This window comes from Theobroma cacao, chromosome 4, assembly GCF_053813885.1.
Source record: "Theobroma cacao isolate CCN51 chromosome 4, ASM5381388v1, whole genome shotgun sequence".
Taxonomy (NCBI): Eukaryota; Viridiplantae; Streptophyta; class Magnoliopsida; order Malvales; family Malvaceae; genus Theobroma; species Theobroma cacao.
Window position 1 is genome coordinate 215,520 of NC_142642.1, and position 23,922 is coordinate 239,441.

The following is a 23,922-nucleotide window of genomic DNA, read 5'->3' on the forward strand; positions in this document are numbered from 1 at the left end:
TGATAGAATTCCTAATTAAATGCATCCAAATTATCGCTTGTACTCTATTATTGGGGACAAAGCTCAACTTTTTAACATGAGATCATGTTGTTTTGCATACAGTAGCACTAATTAGATTGCGCCCTACTGCTAGTCTCTTGTAGTCTCCCATGTAGTTGGCTCTAGGTTATAAACTAGACATTTCACATTTCACATTTCACATTTCACATTTCACATTTCACATTTCACATTCACATTTTATAGCATGGCCAAAAATGACAAAAATGGGTCCCCAACATCGTTTGGACATTTACATTGGGTTTGATTCACCATCCATTATTAGGTTCTTGGAACGAATGACGAGTGATCTTTTTACTACTAGATTTGCGGATTGTCATTTTGATGAAATGGTGTTTCCACCAACTAGGATATCTAAAGATTCCATGGTTGAGAAGTAGAAACCAGTAGAGATTTTCTCCTAGAATGAGAAAAATCTATCCCATTTAAACCTAAGAACACCTGAATGTGAAATAAGGTACAGTGTATAATCCATTTACAGGCTATTGCCAATAGACTTCTTGACACATTTAATGAAGTTGCCAACATTACAAAGTCTCATATTCTAGCTGTGAATGTTCTAGTTAAGATTGCTGCTCCTGAAGAATAGGTTGAAATATATCAAAATGGCTCACGCCTGAAGTGTGGAAGACTGATAGGATTAAAAGACACTGTTCTTTGAAAACAAAAAGGGAGGAAACAGGAATCCACTCCAAAAGACCCTGGTGTTGAGTTGGCTCCAAGAGAGCCTATTACCCTTAAAGAGGCATAAACCCATGAAAAGACCACTAACGTTGGGAATACTAAGATTTTCATTACATATTGTAATGAGATTTGGGATAAGAGTGAGATAATCATCGATGATGCTTTTGCACTCTCAATTGTTCACGAGATTATAAACGATGATTATGAATCGTAATCTATTATAAAATGTCGTCAAAGGCAAGATTGGCCCAAGTGGAAGGAAGCAATACAAGCTGAATAGGCTTTTCTAGCTAAATGAAAGGTTTTTCGGCCTGTAGCTCAAACCCCCAACAATATAAAGCTCATTGGAAACAAGTGGTTCTTTGTCCATAAACGAAATGAGAAAAATGAGGTCGTGACGTATAAAGCCCGACTCGTTGCCCATAGAGACTTGAGATTGATTATGATGAGACATATTCACCTGTGCAGGATATGATTACCTTTCGTTTCCTTATTAACCTAGCTATTTCTAAAAAACTGAAAATACGTCTTATGGACATTGTGACGGTATATTTATATGGTTCACTAGATTCCGATATTTATATGAAAATTCTCGAGGGATTCAAAATGCTTGAAGCATACATTCCTTGCAACTTATTCTCAATAAAGTTTTAAAGATCTTTGTACACGTTAAAGCAATTCGGCCACATATGGTGTCAATGCTTAAGCGAGTACTGAATTAAAAAATCGTACAAAAATGATTTTATCTACCCATGCATGTTTATTAAAAAATTAGAAATAGGATTTGCTATAATAGCAATTTTATGTTGACGATATGAATTTGATTGAAACTCTAGAAGAGTTATCTAAAACTGTTAAATATTTGAAAAGGGAGTTTGACGTTAAAAGTTTAGGTAAAACCAAACTTTATTTTAGTCCTGAGCTTGAGCACAAAGCAAATGGAATACTTGTCTATTAGTTAGTATATATTGAAAGATTGCTTAAACGTTTTAATATGGACAAAGCTCACCTATTGAGCACCTCTATGGTTGTAAGGTTTCTTGATCTCTAAAAAGACTCGTTTCGTCCTAGAGAACTTGATAAGGAAATATTTGGTCCTGAAATACCATATCTTAATGCAATTAGGGCTTTGATGTATTTGGCATAACGTATATGATCGGATATCGCTTTTTGTGATAATTTTGTTGGCACATTTTAATTCTAAGCCAACGTGGAGACACTGGAATGGTATAAAACATATCTTCATTTATCTCTAAGGAACCATAGATTTAGGATTATATTATTCCAAGGATTTCACTAACTCTAATTTAGTTGGATACGTTGATGCAGGATATAAATTTGATCTGCATAAGGCTTGCTTTCAAATCAGTTATTTATTTTGCTATAACGGCACCATCATTTCTTGGCGCTCTACTAAGCAAGCACTAGTGACTACATCTTCCAAGCACTTCAAGATTATCACTCTATATAAAGCTGGAAGAGAGTGTGTTTGATTGAGATTCGTTATAATGCATATTTATAATTTTTGTTGTTTAACATCGGTTACAAATTCTCCCGTTATAATTTATGAAGATAATGCTGTTTGCGTTGCATAAATCAGATGAGGATATATTAAAGGTGATAAGATCAAGAATATATTGCCGAAATTTTTCTACACTCACGAACTCCAAGAAAGTCGACGAGTTGATGTTAAACAGATTCACTCCACCAATAATCTTATAGATTTTTTTACCAAATCATTGCCAACGTCAGTATTTGAGAAATTAGTATATAGCATTGGAATGAGAAAAATTAATAAGATGCAAGATTAATTTACCCCTTGAGTGGTAATATAACTTAATTGAAAGGGAGCAATTTTGGATTATGCACTGTACTTTTTTTTCTTTTTGATAGATTTTTATCTCACTGGGTTTTTTCAGCTTAAGGTTTTTAATAAGCAGAATAATGAACATTTAAGGGAGAGTGTTATGAATATATATCAATATCCATTGTATTTTATGATATCCAATATTTTTATGGATATCCAATGTATATATTTACGTTGGTACATCTCTATCTCCTAATTTCATTTAGTGTATATTTCTATCTATTACGTTCATCTTTTCTATTTATGTAAAGTTTTTTCCCTTCCATCTAAGTGTATTTATAAATAAAGATATTGTAGTTAATTCGATAGATCGAAACAAGAAATAAAATAGTAGATCTTCTTACATTCTTACTACTTCTTTTTAATATTCTTTTTCATAGTTATATTTCACAACACTTTTTAAAGTTATATTTTATAATACCTTATTATTATTACCCTAAAAAATCTAAGAAGAAAAATATCAAAAAATCCATGCTAAAAATATAAAATAATTGTAGTATGTTTACAATTTTAAGGTGACAATTAAGTTAATTAACTACCTCATAAGTAAATGTTTTAAAAAATAAAAATATCTTTTAACTTCCTTAAGAATTCGTAATCATAAAATCCTAAACTCTAAAAATACCTATAAAAAGCACTCAAAAAAAAAAAAAAAACCTTTAACTTGTTCTAAAATATCATTGAAATCCTTGACCACAAAATCCTGAAGCTCAAACTCAGGATTCAATTTAGTTTACGTAATAATGACATACAATTTCAATTCTATGACATATAATAAATTATTTAAAAAGCTAATCCGAAAGTTTCCACTTTCCATCAAACAGTTAGACTGAGAAGGTGGTTGTAATCTACCCTTCGTTCTTCAACTTACAGTAAGTAACAGCACATCCGTGATGGCGGAAAATATGAACGGCGTGTCCGCAGACGAAAATAAGTGCTGCCACAGGGAGGAGACGCTCTACGGCGTTCTTCATCGTTTGGTTTCGATGATCATCTTCCCCGATGCATCGTCATCAGCATCAACTCCGCTGCTGCAGCGGATCAAAATCTCCATTTCCGAGAACGGGCCTCATCTGGGCGAAGCGTCTAGAAACACTGGCCGGGCTGTTCTGATGTGGACTCGTAGAGGCAGCCCTATTCGTGCTCTTCTCGTCATTTCTGTGAGCTTTTTCTTTTAATTATTCAATTAAATCGATGAACTTTCCTTGCTATAGAATTGATAAATTAAAAATGATTCATTCTTAACTTGTAACTAACTATGGCTTAATCTTGCACATTGCTTGAGCAAACACAATTGTGAATATCTCCTATAACAACTTATCTGATGTTTGTATAAGCGGGGATAGACTTCCCAAAATTCCTCGTTTTCTCATTCGTTCTTACCTTTTCTATCTATTTGATTTGATTTGATTTAAAAATTAGTTTTTGATGCTCTTTCATGCTGCAAAATTTTCTGTTTATCAATTGAATGGAGTAGCACATATTTTTCCTGCCAATCTCTTGTCCTAATAAGCTTTTTCTTAGCTTTGTTTTAGTAAATGACATGGAAAACTTTAAATCATGATGGTTCCATCGTATTTATACCTGAGTTACATATTGTGGTATGAGTTTGGAATTGCTTGTGTGCCTCTGGACTTGATCACTTTTCTACATTTGTCCTTCCAACTTCTTTGTGGATCTCTTATGCACCAAGCAGCTCTTCTTTCTTGCAGCTTATATTGATTTCTAGTTATGATAAATAAGTGACCTTTGATTCTGATTACATCATATTATTAGCTTGCTTCTCTTGCCCATACTCTTGCCTCTTGCCTGCTACCTCCCATAATTCCCATTCTTCAGAATTCCTCTGATTTTTTCTTTTTACCAATACTTCTGCAGGTTGGGACTATTACTTTTCTTACCTTAACAGGATTGCTCGTATTTATGCTTTTCTTTCTGGCTGCAACTGTCAATGCCATCGTCATCTCTCTTCTCATCTCTTTGGCAGCTGCAGGAGGCTTCTTGGCTCTTTTCTTTGCCTGTGTAACAGCTATATATATTGGGGCCTTATCAGTTGCTGCATTTGTTATTTCTACTGCAACAATTTCTGCAATTGTAGCTGTTATTGTAGCTGCAGGTACATCTCTAAGCATCTGCTTTAGTTTTTCTTGGTTTCATTCTTATAAATTTTTAGATTCTGTTCTGTTTATAAAATCCAATTTTAATCCTTGGATTAGAAACCACAAGATGAAGCATTTCAATTAATTAATTTATTTAGGGTTGAATTTTTTTTATCTATATAAATTTTTGCTGAACCTATGACCCTGAACGGATATCAGTCGAATGGAGTTTATATGGAAAGCCAAATGAAGTTGCAAGAATTTGCTGTACACAGAACTCTCTATATTGGGGCAAATCATCTCCTTGATTTTCTCCTTGAAGTATTTGTCTGGTCCTTCAGTGCCCCAAAGTCGGAAGATAGATAGAAAAAATATGATGAAAACTTAGGATGTATAAAATTGGAAAACAGAATTTGCAAGGGCCCATAAATGGTGAACTGAGTTTAGATTTTCTACTTTCTTGACCTGGTTGTATCTCCCATCATCACCATGAGTATGTTCACTTTCTCTCTCTCTCACTCATGCTGTATGGCTTGGCCTACCTACGAGCACAAACGTATAACCATGTGCACTTTGTTGACTAAGTTTGCTTTATGGTGTGAGTGGCTACCTTTATGTGTATGAGTTTGCATGCTCTCACACACTGTGGTTGCTTGGTGTTTTTGGCATTACTTATTCATGCTATTCTGGTGTTTCATGGCCTCCAAATTTAGAAATCGTGTAAGATGTTTCAGCGACAAAGTTGAGGTCCTTCATAGTGCACATTCTGGTAGTTTGTTATTAGTGTATCCACACTGTTTGCTGTCTCTTTTGTGCCAATTGCTGTCTTTTTTTGGCACTGCTAACATTTTTAGGCTATTATGGTAGTCTTAACTGATTATGGAGTTCCATACCCTCCTAATTGCCATCTCAAGCTGTTTCAGCAAGAAGCTTCAGATTTTTCGTAGTGGATATTGTTTAGGCTTTTTATTTATGCAACTTGAATTTTCTGGAGTGGTGCTTTTCAGTTGATATTTCAATAGAAAATTGGTGCTTTTCAGTTGATATTTCAATATGAACCAGGTTGGGTTGGGTTCATTTGGGCTGTATGGTTGGCTACTAGGAAAAGTGTGGCCCTTGCTAAGCACTCATTGAGCATGACTGGATCGGCTCTTTCAGTTTACTCTTCTGCTCGGCATACCCGTCACTACCAGGAATCGGATAAAGTTTCAGATTGAAGTGCTTTTGTGAACATAAGCCCCAGGCTTGCCTTCAAGAAACCTGCATGCTCTGGATATTTGTACAAGTTTTATGCTTGCGCTTATGTTTTTGACAGCTTCTGTGCATGTGTGTGTTTTCAGATGCTGTTGCTTGTATATAGATCAGAAGCATGACTGTATTTGCCTATTACCAGTGGTTCCAGAATCATAGGTAATGGTATAGTATTACAGTTTGTCTAGTTACATAGCCTGCTTGCTGGCATGGTGTTAGATTTTCCTGTTTGTCTTATCTTTCATCCTGGGTAACAAAATTCCGGTGTAAAAAGGGTCCTGACTGTTTGGAGTTCAATCATTTCTGGATGAATGATGTATGCTTATTCCTCTAGATGGGTTGATGCTTAGCTTGTAGTGGAAACCATGATAGTTATGGACCAATTGTATACTATACTTGATGGAGTTTCATGTGATTCACAGGTTTGTTTTCTAACGTGTATTTTGGGATATGGTATGATTCAGAAAGCGAATGATTGGCAAATGACTGGTTTAACCATTAATAATTTTGCGCATATTGCTTTTAATGATTAAGTGGAAGATCATTTCAATTGATGTAAAAATGATTGGTGGCATTTAATCACTTAATGGGTTTTCCGATCATCAAAATTGTAAGTCTTGGGGGGGAAATCGTAGGGGCTAAGAAAAAGAGAAAAGGCTGTGCCAAAGACATAGAAAAGGACAGCACAATAGGTAAGAAAGCCCAAATCCCAATCCCAAAAATTTAAAAAGAGCCCAAACGAGGTGATGAGCTAGCATTCATTATCTCGGGAACAATGACAATCTCTTCAACTTTACACTCTGCTACAGCGATGAGATTGATTTCAGTGAAATTGAAAAGAGGAGTGGCGATGAGATTGACAATGGTGACTCTGAGATTTGAATTGCAGTGATGAGATTGGAAAAGATTACAAAAAAAAAATCAGACGAAGCGGAGTCCCTTTAAAATTCCATTGAATGTAGGAAACTAATTCATTAGTTTGCTTGTTTTTGTGTCTGTCTTTCATGCTGCTTCTTTGATGTCCAATAATATTGAATTTTTAAATGAAAACTGCTAAAGTGTCTTGATCTAACAATCCGACTATATATTCATACAATTCATAAAAATTAAATATTCATATATACATATGTTCTTCATATCATTCGGAAATATGGCCCGACTGTACCTTTTAATTAAAACCATATCAAATCAATCATTTACCAATCATCCATCATTAATCAGAGCGTTGGAGTCAAAATGGAACAACTAGCACCAAATTTAGCTTTAATTACAATTATCATGAAAAGACATATATATAGAGAGAGAGAGAGAGTTTAGAATTGTTTGCAATAAACGAATTTATAAACCTCATTAAATTCATTTCAAATTCAAGGTTGTTACTTTTGAAATGTTAAAACAAGTGTTAACTTCAAATCAACAATTTTAATTCCATAATTTCATTACTATTGTTTCAATATTCAACTGTTGACATATATAGCTAAGGAATTACATAAAATGAAGACAAGACAAGGTGTTGCTTTGCCAAAATAACTCTCTAAATTTCATTTCAAGTGAACTCCCCTGTTCACTACTTGGCATTTAAAATGTGTCAATTAATCCATTTACAAATGAATTCTGTTATATATATACTCATACCAAGCATATATAGAGTTAGTGGCTATACCTGACTGACTGACTGTATGTATGTATGACAAGATGGTTACTTCTCAAATGATGAAGATTAATTAATTTCTTTTCTCGTTTGTTTGTAAAGGCTTGCAATCAACATTTATATAATGAAACTTCAACTTTTATCACCAAAAACAATCTCCCAAAAAGATTTAGATATCTAATTACTAATACTGAAAAAGCTGGAATGGCTGCAAATATAGATCTAATCTCGTATTTCATGTATGCCTGTCCATTTATGAATACAAGGGAAAGAATCAGCGAAGCACACATCAAATGTAAATAGAAGCAAAGTGTGATAGTAAATTACTTATGTTGTGTGCCATGCCAGTCCGGTCTGCCTAACGTGAACTCCAAGCTTGGGTTTTTGCAATTCAACAATGGAGTTGAATCACAAGATTCCTGCAACAGTTCACAGATTTGTTTACCATATATAGTAATCAAACATATGATATATAGAAGGCTTTCTAGCTAAGGTTACCTCAGTTCTGTTGGATTGGAAGGATAATGGTCCTCTCACCCCATCTATATCATTCGAATTTGCGTGCAACCATGCTTCTCTGCTACCAAATCAGGTGTGGTTCAAATGACAAAACTTCACGCCAGATAATTAATATTCTTTTTTAATTAAAAGTTAATTACAGTAAAATTGTTGATATGGTACCTAAAGAAAATAAATTCATAATTAAGTACTTCAATTTTCATTTCATTAAGCAATTGAACAACTTGCAAACTCTATTAGTCAAACGAGTGAAGTGACAAATAACATCCAATAAGAGTTAAACACATTATGCATTCTTATCAATTGTTTTTTACCACCTCATCGATTTGTTTAAAGAAGTTAGTCTATGTTGCATACTATTTGACGAAGCAAAGTTGGAGTATTTAAGTGCAAATTTTAAACTCTAGATACCAAATCGAATGTTGATTATAATTCAAGTATTAAATATGTAATTAATCTTTTAATTAATTATGATATAAAATCTTTTTCTTGGAACATCAAAATGTACCTTATAGTTTGGAACTTAAAAGGAAAATTACGATTTGAGAAATACAAATTATGCTTTCCCTGTTGTTTCAGTGGAATTCAGTTAACCACACTTCAACTCTATGGTTGTACCAAAAACAAAGGGATGAAAAAAAAAAAAAACTCTAGCTTGCTTCATTAGACACGAGATGTATCCTGACCAAAACTTGATCTCCTTTTCTAATCTTTTATGTGTTTTGACAATTTTCTTCCACCCTAAAGAAACACAAACAAGTTTAAAATTCCAATCCAAAACCCCTATATATATATATATTCCTAGAGATTTGTTCACTAGTAAGCAAATGACGTAGCTGTTGTATGTTGTCACTTTTGCAGGTGTGTGATGCTGCGATTGGGCAAAAGTTCAAAGAAAATGTGTTTGCAAGAGGGGTGCGACACAAAATGCTCACGGTTGAAGGGAAAATATTAGGTAGGGAGAGGTGATTTTTTTATTTATAACTTAATCGACTTGATTCAAGTGGCATGGTAAAAGCTAAATTTATCCTATACATGCAGAAATAGAAAGCTTTGATTTTTTTTTAATTCCGTACCTAAATCTTCTAATCATGTTCTTTGACAACAATGAGACTTGTTATCTTGAAGTCTACATAAGTACGGGCTTTCAGTTCCAACTATAAAAATTGAGTGACAATTCCAAACTTACCTTAAATAACATTATTTTTGAATCTTGTTAAAATCTAGACTTGCAAAAATAAGCGGTGAACTTGTGTCGCTTACAAAAGGCAATTTTCTTTGCTTAATAAAACCCTAGACATCTTCAATTTAAATTTCATAGTCGGGGTTTATAATGTCCATTAAGTTTTGATTAAAAAGATTAATTAATTAATATAATTACAAATTGAGCATGTACACACTACGTACAACAAATTTTATCTTTAGTTTACCAAGATAATATTTGCAATAACTCTTTTAAATTTAAAAAATTTGTCTTTTTTTGCAATATAAAAGGTATATATTGTGCTGCAATAAATTATTACAAAGTGCATTGCGCTGCTAGAATGCATACAAAAATTGTTGCAAATACTTTTTAAAATAATATCATTCCTGGTACTTTGCAACAACTTACATATTTTTGTAAAAACATTTTTTGCTGTATGAGAAACCTTAATAGGTGTTGCAAGCTACATTTAAAAACAAAAGAGTGTGTAAAAGTTATTGGCATTTTGGAATTGGCATTGTTACATTATACAAATATCTGATTAAGAAGCTTCCTTCTTTACACTTGTAGGCATATATATGTGGGATCCGTTCACTTAGTGTAAAAGATTCAGATTAAAATCTATACATCTTTCTCTGCTGTTTTATTCCAGAAAACTGGATTAACCTCTGGGGAATCAATGCTAAGATGAAGTGCACCAAAAACTCATGAGTATCAAGTTTTGTTTATATTGTAAACCACCTATATCCAGTCTAGTGGAGTTCTTACGCTAAGCATTATATATGTTTTTGTGAGCTGCTTGCATATCAGATTTTTGGGTATCTATCATTTAAACTAGTCAATTTGAAACAAAATATATATGCCAAAGAAGAGCCATACTAAACAAGACATGACCAACATTTAAATGAGGTTGCTACCCAAAAGATGTTTATTTGATACAGCACTGACACCATATAATATAGTTTATATTTATAGGAGTGACTAAGTCAACAGAAAAGTCTTATTGGTCCTTTAGATGCAATCAATTTCAAGGTAGGTTCGAATTAGAATAAAATTAGTAATTAAATTTTATATGTTCAACAATAATTTTAATTTATTACAGTTTTGGATCATTTCAAGCTTGAATCTTTTTAAGTGTAAATTATTTCGAATACTTCAATTCTTTTCAGGTTTAAATATTTGACTTTTTTTGTCAATTTGGATTTGATTGAGTTCGAATTTTGGATTTTTTTGTGAGCTTGAGATAATTTTCTGAGCTCTAAGAAAGAAGAGTTTAAAATTGATTAGTGGCATGGGATGAGTCCTAAAGAAAAAGAACCAAGTATAGTTTCAGCTTTTTACTCTCATCCTAATTAATTAATTAGCATTTCATTATGTTTCTCATTGCTTTTCTCTCAGCGCTGACAGCCTCACACCAATCAAACTCCCAAATCTTAGCTCAGCATAAAATTTTCCCCCAATAATAAAAAACGAAAAAGAAAAGAGTGAGAGAGAGAGAGACTAAAGAAAAAAAAAGGAAAAAACCAAGCAGAAAATAATAAAGCAAAAGCTGCCACAAACAACAACTCCTTTTATTCTTAAAAAATGGTGGACGTGGGTTTGCATTTCTAAGCTAATATAGTACCATGCAAAAAAGAAAAAGGACAGCCAATAGCTACTAGTGCTACTGCATCCAATGCAGTCATGCTCATTTACATACATACATTCATACATAAAGAGAAAGCGAGGGAGGGGAAATGATACCTTGAAGAATTACTCCACATAGTAGTAGTAGGATTACAGGGATAGTCCAATTCTTGTTGCAATGACCCATCTGAAGTTCCTATTTGATCTGTTAATCCACGCAGGCCACGTTCGCTGCCGCTAACAGCAGTGGATATGTCTTCTTCTCCAGACCCATCTGATTGACCTTGCAGATATATAATATTAATGTGCAAATTGAAGAATGAACCATGCATAAATAACAATATATGTATGTATGTGTGGATATCCATATCCTGTGTGAAAGTATGAATTATTTACATATACATAATTTATATATATCTACATATAGATATAAGAGAAAGGAAAAGATAAAAGAGAGAGAATTCTTAAAATAAGGCTGCTAAAAAAAGCTGAAGCTAAGCAAATACGAAATAGTAGGAATTACCTGAGGAGGCTGCAGGCTTGTCAGTTGTCTTAACAGTACGATACATCTGCAAAGCAAAGTCATAGCAAAGGAAGACCATTTGAACACATATAGCAGAAAGAAAAATAGAAGAAATGAGAACAAAGCCAAAGAAAGGATATAGAGGCATATAATAAATTAAAAATCCATTCAAATCTCTCTCTCTCTCTCTCTCTCTCTCTCTCTCTCTCTCTCTCTTTTCTCTCTCTCCATAGGTGGGCTTCTGGGCTTTGTCTCGGATTCATCATTAACCACGAGGTTGATGTTTGATAAGGTAGTATTGAGGTGTGTATTATTGAGAAATGATGACTACTTTTGTCTGTTGTCATTCTACCAATTTCTTTCTCTCTCTCTCTCTCTCTGTTACAGCAGAAGCTGTCTATTTGGTCTCAGAAAGTTGCAGGCTCTTGGCACACTTCTCTTATTTATTTCACATCCATTCATTCACTCACTTGTTCCTTCATTGAAACCATTGCCTTCTATGGCTACCGTGCTGGTAGGATTAGACCAAGACCTGAGCCTCGCGTGTGAGCGTGAGAGAAAGAGATAGAAGAAAGAGTGACAGACAGATAGTGAAAGCTAGGTACCCAAACCATAAAAATGAGCATGTTTTCTTTCTTTCTTTATTTGGCATACCTGTAAATGGCTTTTCACATGAGCTAATGTGAGATCTTTGACATCCATCAGCTCAAGAACCGACTTCGGAGTAGCTCCTGATGAACCCCATCAAAAGAGATTATATTAAAACAATGTATATGCACCTCACCCCCCAAAAAAATCTCTTACTTATCAAGAAAATCCAAAATCAGTACCGCTCAAAAGCAGAATAACAAAAAAAAAGACTATCAAATTTAAGCGATAACTAGAACAAAAACATTATGAAGAGCAAGCTTCTTTGTAAAGAAATAAAACAAAAGAATGAAATTTTACTTTCATGACCACCAAGTAGCTCAACAGCGTGAACAAATCTAGCGTGAAGTGTGCTAGTCCATCGCATCCTTGGTGCTCTCATACTTCTTTTAGTCGGAAGCTTAGGCAAGAATCTTGATCTAATCAGTCCATTAGAAGTATCAGAAGATCCAATTCCATAGTGGCTATGTTGGGGCTGCTGGTGCAATTGGTGGGATTTGAAAGCATCCTTGGAAATCCCATTGAATCTAATTGTTGCCGGTGACCGATAAGCGGGCGAAGCTTGAGTAGACCCTGAGCTTAATATGGAGATGGGATCTAATCCTCCTCCAAAGTAAGGCGAAGCAGAGAGAGATGGAGAAGAAGAATATAAAGAGGAAGAGGGATAAGGTATTTGGTAGAAGCACATCTTTGGATCCCTCTCTCTTGAAAGATTTTCTAAAGTCGGAAAGGGGAATGAACGGTTTTGATATACTGGAATCCCTTTTATTGGCCTTGCTCCATTTGATACATCAAGTAGGGAAACCCCATGATTTATGTGATTTAAGTGAGTATTAGTTGGGTGAGGATGGCGATGAGTGAGGTGAAGAGGGGTATGCGATGGTTGTTCAGCTCCACCAGTTGAATTTCTTCTGCACTGCCTCTCCTGCTCCATGACATTAGCTGGATGTGGACGTGCTAGAGACAGCTCGGTGTAAGCTTGTGAGTCACTTATCATGGAGGTGCCGCTGTTGGATTTGCTGACTTCATGTCCGCTCAAAAGATTGAAGCTTGTATCAATAACTTCACTGCTCTTGCTGCATATCATAGAAGTGGAAGCTTTAGGTGGACTAATGTGAAGGGAAAGATCAGGAATTGGGTTCGAAGAGGGTTCAACGAAAACCCCTTCCAAGGGCATGGTTCACGGCTAGGTTTCTTTCCGAGTAGTTACCTTTTCTCGCTGCTTAATTAATAACTTAGTTCCTAGGAAATGAGAAAAGTGGGAGTGTGGTCAAGTGGGTGTTTGATCTTTTTCTCTTCTTTTTTGAGAATAAGTATGTTTAAAAGTGTTTGATGTTATTAGAAACTTGTGAGAAAAAAGATGAAAAAGCTATGAAAGTCCAGCTTGGATTGTGTTTGCTAAAGGGGAAGAAGGAGTTAAAGAGAGGAGATAAAAAGGAAAGAAAAGACTCTTCAATTAATCTTCTTCAACAAACAAACATGCTCTTGAAGAAAAAAAAGAGAGAAATAGTGTTAGTATTGGCTTGGAGGAGCAGATGATGGCTGGAGAGAGAGAGAGAGAGAGAGAAGTGCTTTTAAGCAGGGGAGGAAAAATCTATAAAGAAAGAAAAAGAAATCCAGAAAGGCATTGAAGGGAAAGGGGAGAGAGAGAGAGAGAGAGTGAGGAATTGGCAATGACGTTCCTCGAGAGTATATCTCGGAAAATGACACTAGAGGAAGAAGAGCACAAGGTATCTCTTTCTCTTTCTCTATCTCTGTCGCTCTCTGTTTCTCTCTTAGTCAAAACCAAGCTTTAAACAAGCAAAAAGAAAATTCACCGAAATAATAAGGTGGCTTTGATTTTCCTTCCCCGGAGACGACGGGATAAAATATGTTAGAGAAAGAATGAGTCTCTCCACGCTGATTCCTTTTCCCCCACCCTCCTCGCTCCAATCTAACTCTCTCCTTTTTGTCTATATGCTTTTCCTTTTTTATCCCAAGACTTTCTTCACACTAAGATATTAATGTGGTTTTTTCTACGTTCAAATGGGCAGAGGCTAGCTAGTCTAGACAAAGAGAAAGCTGGTACATAGACATGGGATTAGGATATACAGGACCTTTTTCATTTTCTCTATTTTTTTTATTTATACTATTATTATATGTAGAGATACTATAGACCCATTGACCTCAGTAATGAGAGACCCACCACAAAAGTGGGTTTTGTTTGCTTTCATGTGTTCTCTTCGTAAACCCTAAATCTGCTCATTTCCTTTCTAATTCCTTTCCAACCTCCCAAATATTCCCTTCTAATCTTGTCTGGCCTTCATGGGTTTTAGTATGTCTTTCTTCACATGAACCTCCAAAAAAATATATCCTCATTGACTCCCACACAATATGCACGTAATTACTATTTGCAAAACCCTAAGCTAAATCAGATTAACATCATCTTTGTTTATATTCAGAAACTATCCTTTTACTCTAAATACATTCACAGGAGATAACAAACTAGCTCTTGGGGAGGCAACTCTTTACTTTTTTATATATATATATTTGGAAAATGGGGATTTGAACCCTACTTTTTTTTAGAAATAGATTATATACTAATTAATGAGTCAAATGCTCAAATGTATTTCTTTTTTAAAAAATAAAAGGCATAGAGGTTTTAATGCTACCAAAGATTGCTAAGTCAAAAGCGATGTTTAGATGGTGCATTCAATGCATACTAGGGTTACAAGGATGTTCATGTTTCTACTTTCATCCTCGAGAGCTTGCTCTCATATAATTGGAAATGTTATAGTTTAATTTTCTTTGGTACATATGGTAGGTAATAGTACATCAAATGAAATAAATATTTGATTGAACAAAAAAATGAAATAAATATTTCTTAAATAAGGCGCTTAACTAAGGATGAGAGACATTAGTCGCTAACATAACCATCAAAAATATATATTATCTCTCCAGTCTCATTTTCTTTCTTCATATTTTCTTTTTAGAACATCCAAAAATTACTAAACTTTTATATATCCACTTTTAAATACATAATACTCTTACGTTTTTATATGGACTTTTTTACTTATAGACTTTAGAAACAATTAAATATCCATAGTATAAAAAATTAAAATACATGTTATCAAGAAGCAATTTAGCCTAAAAGTTCATTCAGAATCCGTAAAAGTAAGAATTTCAGGGAATGACATTCGACTATCCCTATTTCTTAAAGTGAATAAACCATGCGATTTATTTCCACAATTAATCCAACCAAATATCATATTGCAATCAAACAATTTATCTTCAAAATTTAAAGCGCAAGTGTCCACATCAAACAATAGATTTTGCATTTCATAAGTTGCAAAAAACAAAAAAAAAAATTTCATGCAACATACATGAGAGTGCCATATAAGGCTGTCCAGGTGCCGACACTTCCAAATTGGTTCATAAGACCATTGGCACAACAGTACCATAAGGAATTTTCATCTAAGGTAAAGATCGAGTTGCCAACTAGATTTATTAACGAGCCTGAGAACTCAAAGAAGCGACTACACCCCTTGCAAAGTACCTACCCTCTATATATCATACTGCGCTAGAGATGGGTTGGGATAAGTTACAAAAGTGGAAAGGCGTTAGGTCTCTACTCAAGCTATAGAGCTCCACCTTTACAATTATCTAATTAGTCCACACAACACTAAGACACGCATTAGCAATTTAAATCAATCAAATTCATAAATGAAGCAGACAGCATTCTTAGCATTCAAATATAATGAACAATGCATAAAATAAATCCTACAACATGCCATTCTAAACAAATAATTTGACATAAAATCCTAAAACATGCATACTAATGAGTAAACCATAAATAACATGCTTTATGAAAATAATTTTGAACGCGATTTTTTAAAATGGTAGTTTTGAAAATGTTTTGTAGTGAAAATGGTTTTGAATATAATTTTTGAATCCTATAAGTCCAGAACAAAATGGAATTGTTGAGAGGAAAAATAAGATTTTGAAAGGAATGGCAAGAAAAATGCTCTATCAAAAAAGTTTGTCAAAACTATTCTTAGGTCTAGACTATCAACACAACTCACTAAGTTTTAAATAGAATATTGGTTAGGCCTTGATTGTGAAAACGCCGTATGAGCTTAACAAAAGAAGAAAATTAAACATCTCACATCTAAAGACTTTTGGTTGCAAATTTTATGTTTTGAGCAATGAAAAACGCACCATTGAAAACTTGATACTAAGAGTGATAATACTATTTTCGTGTGTTATAAAATTAACTCTATGTTCGATTAAGTGTTTAAAATAAGTTTTTTAATTGTTAAAGAGTCTACATATATAGCATTTGATGAAACTAAATGATGCACCAAGAAAAGTTTGTTGTGATGTTGTTGTATAATAAAATTGTTTTACAATACTATTACCTAATTAGACTACAATATTTAGTTAATGATCCAAGATTGAAATTCGACAAAAGACTCACATCTGGTTTGAAGTTCTAATTAAAAATAAGGATGTTAACAAGTAGAGTAGCAGTTATTTTTAAGATATATTAATCCGAATCTTATTTTTTTGATAAGATATCTAAATTTTATAAATATCTGATTAAATTTTTGAATTGGTATTATTTACATTGAGCCATCATTTTTTTGAATCCAAACATATGAAGCCCAACACAAAAGGTCCAAAACAAAATACAAGAATGAACAGTAAAAAAATTCAAATAAAGAAGGAAAAAGAAAAGGTCTATATGTATTTGAACCAAAGTCAACGAGGGGCAGCTTAGCAACTTTGAACCGCGCTATACTGAGAGAGAAGAGAGAGATCGGCTGAGCAGCTGAGAAGAGAAATGGATGAAAGGAAATTTTAGGGGTTTTTTAGGTTTAAATGAAAGGGCAAACGGCGGCGTTTGGGAGGGTGGAAGAGGAAAAATAGAAGTCGGCCGGTTCTAAACAAGCCCAATCCAGGTCCATTCAGTCTATCAGCGTAGTCAAGGCCAAGCCCAATTGCTAATCATTTCAAGCCCTTGCACAATTAGAAGTGATTTTGAGGTATAATTTTCCAATTTCTTTGTTTTATTCTTACTATTTATTTATTTCTTTTCCAAGAAAAAAATTGAGAAAATTATTTATTTTTTTATAGGACTAAATTAACTAACCATCATAGGGGATACAACAAATGCTCAAAATGGTCTCATTAATGCATGTTAAGGAAATTTGCAGTGACATTTTCTTTCAACAAATTTTTGAGGTGAAAAATATTTTAATGCACTCCACGAAAGTCTTAGGAGTGTTTCAAAAATATAAAAATAATTATTCCAACATGTGAATGAAATTCAGATAATCATAAGAATGTAGAATAGATAAAATAAGTAGAGAACAATTCAAAGAGAAAATTAATTGAGAACAATAAAGTTAAAGCAAATAAATTAACTCTTAAATAATTTGAAAATTGAATCATTCTTTGTTTTCATCACATGCATTGGAATATCTATTAATTGTGCAAGTAAATGAAAATATGAGCAATGATGGGATCTCAAGGAAATTATGGTGACAACTTTCTTGAAACATTCCCGAGGAAATATTTTGAAAATTTAGCCAAAATTTATGGAGAATTTAAAAAATTTTCCAATATAAAGGGAGAAGTAAAACGATAATAAAATAATAAGAGGATTGGATAGTATAGAAAGAAGGATAAAAGACATAACAATAATAATAATAATAATAATAATAATAATAATAAGAGGAAGAATAATAAAAACCATTTTCATGAAATATTGAATCAATCCAACAACAAAGTCTACAACTTAAGTGCTTTTTTTGAATTCTCTTGAATTGAGGAGAACTTTTCTAGATCTCACAAAATTATTGGGTAGGTTTGGAAATTTTCCTCAATATTTAAAAATTGAAATAATAAAAAAATAAAGTTATAAGATAATTATTAAGGGGAAACAAAATTAAATACATGAGACTTAGGACCATTATATTAAGGTTAAAAAGATTAATATATGATTAATTGTTATCTTTTTTGAGTGGACACAGTAGACCAAAACCTATTTTTGTAATGAGTCTTAAGTCAAGCTTAACAATTACTAAAACCAACGGATTCATTTTGATGACCAATCACATCTAAACAAAAAAATTAATGGTAACTCTCTACGTGTCAAGCGGTTGAGTTCTGAACCCTGCATGTTTTGACATAGATCCAAGCACATTTTTGTCATTTTAGATGTCAAGTGCCAACCAAACAACAACTCCATAAGTTTCCCCTGTTTCACGGGCTTGAAGCACGTGTTTTTCCTTGTAGTCAAGGTAAAGAAGCATTTCAGTCATACGTGACATTGTTAAGTTGAAAGATTGAAATTGAAACTAAGCTACTCCTTTAGAGTATGTGGCTACAACCTCAATTTAGTCTTTGTGGAAGTTCTGACGCTTCAATAGTAAATGTCTGTTCCAGCATTAAAATTCCTATTTGTAGGACTAGCCCAATATTATTCTTATTAGCTTTTACACTTGTCAACTGCAATTGGCAACAAAAGGATCTGAGCATTTTGCCAGGATGCCCAATTTTGAATGCATCAAAGGATTGAGGTGGGTGAGGTTTGATCATGTTGCCCGTAAATATAAGTAAGATGACTCGGAGGAGAGAATAGAGGCATCCCTGACTGTGAGCCCTTCGACAATAACATGCACGATATCATAGTGATTGAAGATAGAACTAAGCAGCTCTGCCAAAACGTGGCAATTGCCTCATCGTTGGTGTAACATGGTCAATACGATGTCAGTATTAGCGAACATAATCATCGTAATGTCAACATTTGATGGAAGACTACTATAAGTGATAACAATTGTATAAAAAATTAACAATTATTATATTATAAGAATTTGGATTTATATAAGTAATAGAAAAGAGACCAAATTCAATTATTATAACCTAAAAATTAAATTTAGAATTTAAGCATTCAATTTTGATAAACTTAGAATAAAAAGAAGTTGGAAATAGCAATTTTGAGACGTGGACTTTGATTAATTAGAGGGAATAGCTATTCCCTCCAATATCCATTCTATGAATCATGGCAGAATGACGGATTCCAATGGAATAAGGACGAAATGAAATATTCAATATCCGTCTAACCAAACGTAGCACGTTTCTCATTCCATATCCAGACATTCGAGCCTGAAAGCATTTGATAGGGTCATTAAAGGTTCTTGTAGCTCATACTTTTGTTGTCAGCAAAAAGAAGAGGGAATCGAAAAGAAATAGCTTTGAAAAAAGAAACTAGAACCTTTTCTTTCTCACCCGTTTTCTCTTTTAGTCTTTTTGCTGTAATTATTTTCTCTCTCCTTACTTCTGTCTAATAAATAATATTCCAATCATAAAGCAATCGATTACAAAATCATTTACCCACCTCTGACATGAATACTTTTCTTTTCCAGTTCAGCCAAAAGAGTCCCATACCCTTCTGCCCCTTCCGCTTGCATTTATTACTCTCATTTGAAGGCATGGGCCATCTCTCTTTATCTCTCTCTCTCTCTCCCCCATAAAGCATCAAATGATGTCTTTTGACTTTTCTTTACCATTTGGTTGAGTTGATTTTTGCATTCACGTCTTGCGTTCTTCATTGGTGACCCTACAGTGACAACTTAATATATAGAAGTTTGCTTGGTTACCTGGACGGAAAAGATGCTTGTTGAAGTTTCTATCTCAGGTTTTTAGTTGATTTCTAGGCCCATGGAACTTGACTGGGTCTTTCCCTTTTGGTGTTACCGTTAGAGCGAGCTGGATGCTTGTGGTTCATCCCGGTAAGTCTCCTAATTCAACGAAAAGTATTCGCAACAGTTGCAAACCTCTTCTGCCAGGGGCCTCCTACCCATTGGTTTGGGTATTTTTTGGTATTAACACTATCCCTCTGTATCTTTATCGTCTCATAAAGCTAAGCCTAAATAATAAAAGAACAAAATAATTGGTTTCTTTCTCTTTCTATTGCATTCAAGGGAATATGTCAGTTTGAAAATCATTGGCGGTTAAAAAAACAGTTGGTGTTCAGAATATCGAGCTCGGTGAAGAGCTTGATGAAGTGACCAATCTTTTTTTTTGAGCAAAGACCAATAATACTTTGTCGGGCTTATTTGATAATTGCGTGTGTTTCCAGTCCAGGAGATGTTAACGTGTTCGATGAAATGACTGAAACGAGTTTTGTATCTTACAATTTGTTGATTGTAGGTTTTGATAAGTGAGATCAGCTTTGAGTTGGCCATAGCATTTAGGAGGATGCAAGCAGAAGGAACTACGTTTTGTTAGGTTATCCTTTCGACGTTTTTTTTTTTGTGTACATGAGTGATCACGTTTTATAGTGGCAAAGGGATGCATGGTCAGATTGTATGATTGAGCCAATTGCTCATGACTTATGGACTGAGTGAACATTTGACTTCATAAAATACCATGTCGAACGGCTCTTGCAATATGCAATCAATGGACGCATGGAAAGTCCTGTCAAGTTATTCGATGAGATGGTTGAATCTGGCATCAAGCAAAATGGGGTAATATTTATCTGGTTGTAGACTTGTGGTCAATCCAGGGATCTAGTAGGTACGGATTTGGGGGTTTTATCAAGTTTAGAGGTTTGTGCTTGCCTGGTAGATATCTTAGGTGGAGCAGAAGGTCGAGGAGGCAATGGCTTGAGTTTGTGAACTACATGTCCGTGAAGATGTGTGGCAGCATATAATATATTGCTTAACACTTGTTTGAGCTCGAGCCATACAGTCCTGGAAACTATTTCATGTTATCTTCTGTTTAACACAAATGCAGGGGTATGTGTGAGGCAATTTAAATATAGGGTAGGAAGGTGATACAGTAGAGAGGAAATCAAAGAAAGGCTGGTTGCAGCTTGATGCAAGTACAGACAGAATTCACAATTTTGAGGTGAAGGTTTTTGAATTTAGTAATTCTGTGGAGCAAAGCAAATTTTGGAGTGAACGGCTGGAAGATAAGGAAGAATGGAAATGTAGCTGACATTAATGGCATTGTGCTTCATATGTACATCAAGAAGGACAATGAGGTAGGTCTGTGAATGAGCAGATAGCAACTATATTTTAACTCATTTAGACCGCTGGTGGATAAAAATTGTTTCAAGAGTAACAAGGAGAGTGATTATGTTTAGCTGGTACATAGTAGTCCCTTCGTTTCAAACATTGTGAGTGCCCATACAGGGAGTGCCCGTAAAGCATGCAAACAGTCTTTACTCCTTAATTTCTTCTTAAATGTATAGTATAGGGTTGTGGTCCTATGTCAATCATAAAATGAATGCTGAGAAAATCTAATAACAGTGTTAAAATTCTCAGTTTCAATTCAACACCTGGGTTTAGTGCAGTGTCCACTTTATTGCCATATTGGTGAGCTAAGAAGGTAAAAAAGAAAGGAAGAAGAAAAACGTAGGGGAATCCATGGAAACAGAGACAAGAGACTTAGAGACAACTTTATAGGATGAAGACTGTTTAAAACACTAGAGTGGGGGCCTCTGAATAAACAGCTCCTGCGAGGAAAGTAGAAAAACAGTATCAAAGAGAAGACACTGTCGCAAGGTGTAGTTAATCTTCAAACATTTTTAACACACACTCCAATATGCAAGTCAAAATCTCCATTACAAAAACAAAATGATAATGAAAATCTGCTGACCATTGTAATAATAAAGAAATTTTACATTTCAAAGGAACTTTTTTAAAGCTCTCGCATCTAATACCAAATATGAAGATAAAAGGAATAACAAATGAAAAAGAAAGAGATAAAAGTAAGGCAAAGTATGTATGCATACCAATATATAGCCTGGGTCTCAAACTATATGTTTGTTTTGTGCTAGTGAACATGTAGATAATAAAGCTTGACAGAGAGTAGACTAAGAATGTTTTAATTAATCTTGATTCAAAGAGCATGGCATTGAGCAGGGCATGTAGCGTATCTACAACAGTGAACATGCTTTCTAGCTTTGATTCGACAGCCTCCTGTAAAATGAAAAAACCAATCAGAATGCTATTCCAAGCAAGAACATTACTGAAGGTATATAACAATTCTAAACCTGTGCTGCCAACATTGACTTGGTACTTTCGACCAAGTGATCGTGGACTTGTTGAAACCGTTCCTATCGTTCAAGAAACTCTTCCAGTTGTTTTTGTTCATATTCAGGTAACTGCTGCAAAGCATTCCTATAATTCAGAAACAAGTAAGAAAACGAGAAATTATTGAAACTCTTGAGTTTGATATGTTCTCGTAAAATTTTTTTCCTTTTTTACCTGCTTTCTTCTAGTGCTTCAGATTGAAATCTAATCATATATTGGACACCCTCAACTGCTGTTGACTGCCCCTCTAGCAGTTGTCGTTGCTTATCTAGAGAAATCCCTGCCGTATTTCCAATGTCATGAGCTGTTCTTTGCAGATTGTTTATGCTTGAAGACATTGCATTTCCAACTTTGCTAATCTCATTCTCTATTGAAATAGCTTCATTTTTCAAGTTATCTATTTCATGCACCAAATTTTTGTTAGCACCAACAAGCATTGTTAATCCTTCCTTGAGTTGATCATTCATCATTGCCTGACCATTTCGCAGCTCTTTTTGCGAAGCTGCAATATCGACGGTTTGCTTTGTGTACTGTCTGCCAGCGCTCATTTAAACTGTGCATATGACCCTCTAAACTGTGACTTGTTTGATCTACATTAGGAATTCGAATATCAACTGCATTTAATGAATCATGAATCGGACTTGAACTCTGCAACAGAACATTAGTTCTTTCTTCTATAGAATCTAGTTTGTCTTCTGCATATTGGGCTGAATTTATCAGTTCATTAACCAGTCTCTCCCTGTCATGCTTAAATGCCTAGTTCCTGATAACACAAAAAATCCAAATTCAGGTAAGCATAAAAAAGAAAAAAAATACGCAAGCAAAGTAAAACTGAAATTAATTAGGCTGGTAAGGGACGGAAGCTTAACTGTAACTGATAGCAGATGGGATTGGTCTTGAGCAAGAATTCGAGATAAACCTTGTGTTCCAAGTGTTCAAATTTTTTAGGTAATAAACCATGTGAGATTTTGTGTCACAAAACGGAAAAAGGGACCTTCCAGAATCCTTTTGAAAGCGGTCACTTAGGTGCCATGCAAATCTTGAACGCTTCTCGTATATAGCAATGATCTCTTTGCACCCAGCGAAGAGATGTCTATAAGCTTTCTTCCAGCAAGAATTTTACCCGACCAACTTATTCTTCACATCTTTGAGCAACTTGATTCCCTTCTCATCGTCTAAACCATCCATTGAGAATTCAACCACTAAGGTGTGGTGAATCGCATTTGTATTAAAATGAGTTTCTACAGGAAAAAGAGAGAACACACACCATTGCTGGCATCATGGTGAAACACAGAGTAATACCACCAAAGACAGAAAAAGTGATGATAAATAATTGAAGCCTTCATTTTCTCAAAACCCAAAGACCTGCATTGAACATTTCAAACACAGAAATTTAATGTTCACCACCTCAAAATCCTACATCAAACAAAGCAAAAATTTGACTCCACTCCCTTTACTTTTCGCAACAAGGTTCAATAAAGCTTCATATATTAGACTAGACTAACAAGTCTTGAAGTCCAAGAGAAGCTGAGTCCAAATATTTTAATTGCTCTTTATTTTATTTATTTTATTAATCTTAAAATTATTTTTTTATCATCAATCCGACTTTATAAAGAAAAAGTAACATCAACAAACAAATAGCAAGTTCATTGCTAAACAGTTCCCATTATGTCAATATCAGTTTTGTTCAATTAATATTTGAAAATTC

At 34.2% G+C, this 23,922-nt stretch overlaps 2 protein-coding genes, 1 long non-coding RNA gene and 1 pseudogene across 5 annotated transcripts; 2 read left to right on the forward strand and 2 right to left on the reverse strand.

Moving 5' to 3' along the window:
- Positions 1 to 3,376: 3,376 nt before the first annotated feature.
- LOC18600679 (voltage-dependent L-type calcium channel subunit) lies at positions 3,377 to 6,149 on the forward strand. The gene is made up of 3 exons (XM_007031277.3): positions 3,377 to 3,768; positions 4,487 to 4,724; positions 5,770 to 6,149. Exons 1-3 carry the CDS (start codon positions 3,502 to 3,504, stop codon positions 5,922 to 5,924), a joined length of 660 nt encoding a protein of 219 aa, XP_007031339.3. The 5' UTR covers positions 3,377 to 3,501; the 3' UTR covers positions 5,925 to 6,149.
- Positions 6,150 to 7,805: 1,656 nt separating this feature from the next.
- KAN (Homeodomain-like superfamily protein) lies at positions 7,806 to 13,997 on the reverse strand. 3 transcript variants are annotated; one of them, XM_088805234.1, is made up of 7 exons: positions 12,430 to 13,997; positions 12,136 to 12,212; positions 11,482 to 11,527; positions 11,076 to 11,241; positions 8,108 to 8,189; positions 7,937 to 8,028; positions 7,806 to 7,854 (listed from the first exon to the last, which is right to left on the reverse strand). In XM_088805234.1, the coding sequence occupies exons 1-7, from the start codon at positions 13,304 to 13,306 to the stop codon at positions 7,845 to 7,847; spliced, it is 1,350 nt and encodes a 449-aa protein (XP_088661360.1). In that variant the 5' UTR covers positions 13,307 to 13,997; the 3' UTR covers positions 7,806 to 7,844. The 3 variants fall into 3 exon arrangements, with proteins under 3 accessions (XP_088661360.1, XP_088661361.1, XP_017974326.2); XM_088805235.1 differs by having other exon boundaries at positions 11,076 to 11,232; positions 12,430 to 13,993; XM_018118837.2 differs by having other exon boundaries at positions 8,108 to 8,186; positions 12,430 to 13,991.
- A 5,308-nt stretch (positions 13,998 to 19,305) lies between these two features.
- On the forward strand, positions 19,306 to 21,454 carry LOC148763043 (uncharacterized). The gene is made up of 2 exons (XR_016025758.1): positions 19,306 to 19,994; positions 20,326 to 21,454. It is a non-coding gene; the product is annotated as an uncharacterized LOC148763043 (long non-coding RNA).
- Positions 21,455 to 21,596: 142 nt separating this feature from the next.
- LOC108661531 (protein GAMETE EXPRESSED 1-like) lies at positions 21,597 to 23,592 on the reverse strand (annotated as a pseudogene).
- Positions 23,593 to 23,922: the final 330 nt, after the last annotated feature.

Coding starts and splice junctions, on each gene's coding strand:
- LOC18600679 (XM_007031277.3), top strand. CDS start 3,502: ATGGCGGAAAATATGAACGGCGTGTCCGCAGACGAAAATAAGTGCTGC. Junction 3,769..4,486: donor GTGCTCTTCTCGTCATTTCT/GTGAGCTTTTTC, acceptor ATACTTCTGCAG/GTTGGGACTATTACTTTTCT. Junction 4,725..5,769: donor AGCTGTTATTGTAGCTGCAG/GTACATCTCTAA, acceptor AATATGAACCAG/GTTGGGTTGGGTTCATTTGG.
- KAN (XM_088805234.1), bottom strand. CDS start 13,306: ATGCCCTTGGAAGGGGTTTTCGTTGAACCCTCTTCGAACCCAATTCCT. Junction 12,213..12,429: donor GCTACTTGGTGGTCATGAAA/GTAAAATTTCAT, acceptor GGGGTTCATCAG/GAGCTACTCCGAAGTCGGTT. Junction 11,242..11,481: donor CAAGCCTGCAGCCTCCTCAG/GTAATTCCTACT, acceptor TATATCTGCAAG/GTCAATCAGATGGGTCTGGA.